Source organism: Mandrillus leucophaeus, unplaced genomic scaffold (assembly GCF_000951045.1).
Source record: "Mandrillus leucophaeus isolate KB7577 unplaced genomic scaffold, Mleu.le_1.0 Scaffold495, whole genome shotgun sequence".
NCBI lineage: Eukaryota > Metazoa > Chordata > Mammalia > Primates > Cercopithecidae > Mandrillus > Mandrillus leucophaeus.
In genome coordinates, this window is record NW_012105309.1 from 740,812 (window position 1) to 747,532 (window position 6,721).

At 37.9% G+C, this 6,721-nt stretch overlaps 1 protein-coding gene across 1 annotated transcript in view; it reads right to left on the reverse strand.

Moving 5' to 3' along the window:
* The window catches only part of AGPAT5 (1-acylglycerol-3-phosphate O-acyltransferase 5), a 53,409-nt gene extending 46,689 nt beyond the window's left edge, over nucleotides 1–6,720 (reverse strand). The window contains exon 1 of the mRNA XM_011995689.1: nucleotides 6,462–6,720. Within this exon, the coding sequence (XP_011851079.1) occupies nucleotides 6,462–6,680 (219 nt within the window). The 5' untranslated portion in view covers nucleotides 6,681–6,720. The remainder of the gene's footprint in view (nucleotides 1–6,461) is intronic.
* Between the last annotated feature and the right edge of the window lies 1 nt (nucleotide 6,721).

A 6,721-nucleotide genomic window follows, 5' to 3' on the forward strand; every position in this document is an offset into this window, starting at 1 on the left:
ATCAAACATTGTATCCCTTAGTACCCAGCACAGCACCTGGAACAATGTGCACATGGGAATATCGCAGGGATTAAGGGATCTAGGTTCTAGAGATCCCTTACTGAAGTCATTACTTACTACTGAATTGTCCAACTACTAACATCAACCTCTAGTTAAGAAATCATAATGAGAAAATAGTAAAGGAAAAACTAACTTCTGATTCCATTTGAGAAGCATCAGCTCCACAAAATTAGACAAATATACACAAGAGGGAAAGTAAACTAGGTATATACGGAGTACTGTTTTCCCTTGCCCTCCATCGTAATGGCACAGAGATATCCCCATAGGTACACAGGTATATTTTGTGCTACTGTACTAAAAAACTCATCTAAGAAGTTCATTTAACTGAAGAATCTTCCCATAATTCAAACACCTACTTAAAAGCTCTTGGAAGAAATCTAAAATTACACACCAAATTGGTACATACCTGGGAAAGGTGTACGTAGTGTAGGAGTAGGGGAAACTTTAACTTTCTCAAAATATTGTGGCAGTGTTTGAATGCATAATTGCATCTGTGATTTTAAAATAGAAAAATAAGGCATTAAAAAACTATACACCAATGCAACCTGAAATAACCGGTTTGTTCACAGAGGTTTATATTTATAAAGTGTAAATATAGAGTTTTAGTTATATTTCTTTAGGATTTTCCTCTAAGTCTAGTAAGTTAACCAGTTCCCTAATCAGAATTTAATTGTGTTAGACTGGAATTGATTTGATTGGGAAATGTTTAATTTCCTATAGTAAAAGTTTTTATTATCCTGCTTAAACAAGCTAATGCAGAGACACACCCAAACCTACACAGTCCTATTACTCTCAGCTAAAGTGCTAAAGTGAAGGAAGCAATTTAAGATCTATTTAAGGTCTTCACATGAATGACAAAAAAGCACAGAAGAGTAAAATTAAGGATACAAGCTACAATTCATATTCTCGTTAGGACTACAGATATCCGAGATGGCGCTGGGCAACATTTTGGCAGAAGTGCAGAAAGAATGTAGAAATGTCATAAAAGGGGGTAGGCTAGATGACTTATAAGCTCCCTTCTCCAGTTGTAAGTAAACATGTTCCATTCTAATGAATGGTTGCTTTTACAGCAAGATTCAGAATATAAATTTAACTCATTAGGAGTTTAGGATGAATTTGATGAGTCAGTGCTACAAAAAGAAAGATCCAGTTATAAATGGTCTCTAGATAAAAAGCCTTGACTGTTTCTGAGGAACTTGGAACAATGTTTCGGTTAAAAGTATGAATCAGCTAAACATGGTGGATCACAGAGGGATCTCTTGAGCCCAGGAGCTCAAAACCAGCCTGGGCAACATGGCAAAATCTCATCTCTAACCCCTCCCCAGGCCAAAAAAAAAAAAAAAAAAAAAAACCAAAAAAATTAGCTGGGCATGGTGCTGTGCACTTGTAGTCCCAGCTACTCGGGAGGCTGAGGTCGGAGGACCACTTGAGCCCAGAGACAGACATTGCAGTGAGTAGAGATTGCACCACTGCACTCTAGTTTGGGCAACAGTGTGAGATTCTGTCTCACAAAAAAAAGTATGACTCCTTGGAGAAGTTAAGGGCGTATTAGAGAAATGTCAAAATCTTAAATTCTTTATCTTCTTTCTTGTGTTTTTCAAACTATTTTACACTTAAAGCAGGTCAACTGAAAACCTAAGTTTATTTTATATAAACTTAAGAACTGTGCATTTTGTTATGTTACATTAGCATTTGGGGAAGGGGGGATTAGCAGTCAGAGCCACTAATGTAAAATATATTCTGAAGAAAATTCCAAGTGTTATCAAGTGATTTAAGCAAGATAAATTGGTAATTAAAATATTTATTAGGGGCTGGGCATGGTGGCTCACACCTGTAAACCCAGCACTTTGGGAGGCCAAGGCAGAAGGATCACCTGAGGCCAGGAATTCAAGACCAGCTTGGGTAACATAGCAAGACCCCATTTCTACAAAAACTTTTAAAAATTAGCTAGAAATAATGGCACGGCAGCTGCTCGGGAGGATCGCTTGAACCCAGGCATTCAAGGCTGCAATCAGCCATGATGGTGCCGCTGCACTAGAGCCTGGGTGACAGAAAAAGACCCCGACTCAACAAAACCCAAACCCCAATCTATTGTGTTGATAATTTTTTGGCCTACAAATTTCAATGATCAGTTTTCAGTGTATTGCATAGGAATGGGGAAAAGAAATTTTTTTAAAAAGAAGCAAAGAAAAAAGAATTCTGACATCTGAAGACATTCTATTAACTTTTATCAGCTTCACAAAACATGCTAAAAATATTTTCCATTATTGATCATAACTATTACAATTATTGTTTATGCAGCTATCTCAACATTTAGGATATATCTAGATTTCTAGGATAGAATTCTAGGCTATAAACTAAGATAAATCTAGTTTCACTTTAACTCACGATGATAGAATTTAAGGTAACTTCATTCCTTTTTCATGAGTCCCATCTACTCCTCTGCCAGTACTCCAGCTTTCCTTTTAATCTCCCGTAAGATTTCCTTAAACTCCAGCTCAAGAATATACATATGGCCTCTTACTCTGAGTCTCTAAGCATTCCACATTCAAGTTACTTCCTATCCTACAGACAGGGCTTTTAAGTGGTAAACAAACCAAATACCAGTATACTCACCACATCATACACAATTAACAGTCTTAGAAGTGAAATTACCTTTATCAAGATTTCAGTTATTTCCACATATATCATATATATGATATATATAAGTCAATTCTTAACTGATTCTGAAATTACCGTCTTGTGATTACATATATCATATGATATATGTATCAGTTAATTCTTTATTGATTCTGAAATTACCATCTTGTGATTATATATATCATATATATTATATGTATGATTACATGATATATATTATATGAGATATATATGATATATATGATTACATATGATATATAATCACAAGATGGTAATTTCAGAATATATGTATATAATCACAAGAATACATCTATATAATCACAAGATGGTAATTTCAGAATTAGTTAAGAATTAAAAGAATACCAAAATATGAATAAGTTATTACATAGAATACAGATTTGTTCTGAAAATAAAACAGTTAATCAAATGTTCTACTTAAGGGATATGTGAAAGTAAATCTGTAAATAAGAAACTAAAAGATTATGGGAAACTCTTACTACAGAAAACCAGGTTCTCTGAAAAAGAAAGCAGAGACCAAAATGCATTAACACATAAATACCTAAAGAAATAAGGCAAGTTAAACTAAGAAATAGCCACAAAATACTGAATAGGCAGAACTATGGATTTCATTATTGTGGTGGGTTGAAGGGCAGCCCCTCAAAACATGTGTCCACATCCTAAGCCCTGGAACCTGTGAATGTTTTCTTACTTGGAAAAAGGCTCTTTGCAGTTACAGTTAAATTAAGGATCTTGAGATGAAGAGATCATCCTGGATTATCCAGGTGGGCTCTAAACCCAATGACAAGCACCCTTCTAAGAGAAAGGCAGAGTGAGATGTGAGGCAGAAGAGGTGGCAGCAAGGACTGTAAGGCAGAGGTTCAGTCACCAGAAGCAGAAAGCCACAAGAACAGATTCCCCTCTAGGGCCTCCAGAGGGAGTACAACTGAGCCTACACCTTGATTTCAAACTGTTGGCCTCCAGAATCACGAGAAATTAAGTTTCTTAAGCCATTTGGTTTGAGGTGATCTGTTTTGGCAGCACAGGAAAGTAACACTGATTCAAAAGTAACTTGAATCAATGCCTCTCAACATAGTAGAGAAATTTCAGTTGATTTTCAATGAGTATCAAATTACGTGAAATATAAAAAAAACTTTAAAAATTCTTATTACTCATTCTAAAGATATAAATGGTGAAGAAAGTACCCATTTGAGTTTCAGCACCAATGAGAGATTCTGGAAGGACCTAAAAGGATAAACGAGTGGTAAGGAACAATTTTAGCAGCACTGACTGAAATATTTCTCTATCTCAGAGATACATATGAAAATAAAGTAGTGAAATTAGGGAAGAAAAAGGACCAGAATCCAAGGAAAATTCAAGTAAACTTGTTGGAAACAGGTTTACCTGCCAAGCACAGATCATAAATCTCATGGACCTACTACTACTTCTCTTCAGCTTAAAAATTCTATGTAAAAGAAAATATTCTTCTGCAAGAACTACTATGAACCACTTATTTTTTAAACCTAGAGTTGAAAGGCATAAAAATGTCATTAAAAAAATTTTTATTTTAAAATGTCTCTTTAATATATATAAATTAATAAACTTTTTATTTAAAAACTTATAACCTCTTAAATTACTCAAACTCCCTTCAGAAATGAGTCAACAATACTTTATACAGAACAAGAGAATCATCACTAGCCTTGCAAACGAAAGCTGATAAAAACAATTCAAGAAAAAAAGAGTATCCTAACAAAAGAAAAGCAAGCTAAAAATTTTAATCAAAACATCTCAGTGACAAAGTTAAAGGTACAAAGTCACAGGTAAAAAATATGGTGACAGAACGTCACTATAAATCTTTTTCCCTTGGGTCTTATGTTTGAAAATAGCTATTTATTCCTCTATTGGTTTAATCTTAAAAGAAACAATCAAAAATAGTGAAAGGTAGCTTTGTGTACACAGGAAACCCAGATTCCAGAAAAAGACCCTAATAAATTCAAAATACCCTGCTCTCTGTTAGTAAACAGAAAATAATTATTTGTCCCCTCCAAACAATAAAAATAAAAATGCAGGAATAAGAAACTCTTGCTTTTAAATTTGTATTAAATGTTCATAACTTGCATTTGAGGATCAGTGGGCAATCAGTTAGTTCTAGGATTCCTAAAGAACTTCATCAAGGAACACACATTAAACAAAATTTTGAATTATACTTAAGTCAGGCATCCTTTCATAAGTGCATGAAAATTAGTGCTGGACGCTAGTTCCTTTGATTTGAATGGGGCGGGGGGAAATGATTAGATTAAATGTTTTCAAAATCACTTGCTGGGAAATCAAGAAGTAAATTGGAGCTCTCAAGTCAGCAGTATATAAGGTAAGGTATGTAATTTCAGAAACACTGCTAGGTTTTACAGCCATTTAAAAAAATAAGAACTTGCCAAACCAAAAAATCCTTCAATGGTGTATTCTGCATCATATTGTGTACTCTTAGAACAAAAATAACCTAACCCGCCACAGATAGAATTATTTTTTTAAGAGTGAATGACTTTGTGTTCTGAGATTATATCCCAACCCAGGCCAGTTGTCATATGATGTGAAAGTAAAAACTTAATCATGATAAAACTCAGACATTTAGACAAACTTGGTGGAGTTACCATACAAAGGGAAAAAATTAGCCTGAATTATTGAAATTTTTAAGTGAGGCTCATTTTAAACGTCAATTGCCAGGAAACCATGATCTGGAATAGTATCTTCTTTTCTTTCCAAGGAGACATTTACAGATACTGGTTTAAATGGAGGCCCTGGCCTCTCCTAATTCCTTCCCCCCAAACAACTTCCAACTGGGACCATCAAGGGTCGATCAGCAGTGCAACTGCAAACTAAATATAGTAGCTGACTGACCACAGGGTAAAAACAGCCGCTGCAGGTGGAAAAAAAAAGTTAAAAAGACAAAATGATACCGTCCCATTTTCCCCATCCCACCCTAACCCTACCAAGAAAAGTAAAAGAGGACTAAGTGGACATTAGGAATAACCAAGAATAAAGCTGTTCTTTCAAACTGAGAAATAAAAGAAAAATTCACATTTGTTATTTCTTATAAGACTTCAAATACCTACTGTTAAAGAGGGCCTTCTACTTTTATGGTTTGTTTCTCAAGTTTAATCTACGAATCCAATCTCTACAGAGAAACAGTAACAGAAAGAAAGTAATCAGACAACAGATCACCCACACATTTAAGCCCAGTTAAAGTTGGCAAGAAATGTATCTAGTTAGGTTTCTACCGTAACAAATGTATTTATTTCCTCGCCCAGCTTTCACTTGTCCTGGGGGAAGAACACAAGACCGAATTGTACTTCTGTTTCAAGAGAAGGTCATTGTAAAAGGGCACTTCGGAGTGTAGACGTCTCCGATCTGTTCCAACATGACCACCTCTTTGGACCAAAGGCCAGAAACTGCTAAACGCGTGCCCTATTTAAAACGTGCATCTGCACCCACTTTTCTAAGTAGCATCGGACCCAGGCGAGGGGCGGGGAAAGGGGCGGCGGGTCCCACTTGTAGCCTCAGGACGACGCGGCCACAGCTTCCTAGAGCGAGATCTCGGCAGACCGGCAGGAAGCACGCGGAGAGGAAGGCGGGGAGGCGGCACGTGCTCTACGTGCTGGGTCCGCCGGGCCGGCCGGGTGACCCTCGCCAGCTGGTGGGGACCGGAGGGGTCCACGCCTCCGGGAGCTCGGGTGGACGCCGAGACCTGGGAGCGGTGGGCGGCTCACCTGGACCCCGGTGTAATTCTCGAAGAAGAAGAGCACCATGCTCTGGTAGACGCAGTAGAGCCGGTCGTCCAGCGCCTGGTAGAAGCGGGCGGGCAGGAAGGCGGAGAGCAGCCGCCAGACCCCCCAGGCCAGCACGTAGGTGGGCGCCGTGCCCAGGAGCACGACGCTGGGCAGCAGGTAGCGCATGGAGTACGTGTGGAGTACCAGGGACAGCAGCATCTTCTCTGCTCCGCAGCAGCGGGCTCCGCCTGCGCTCCCCG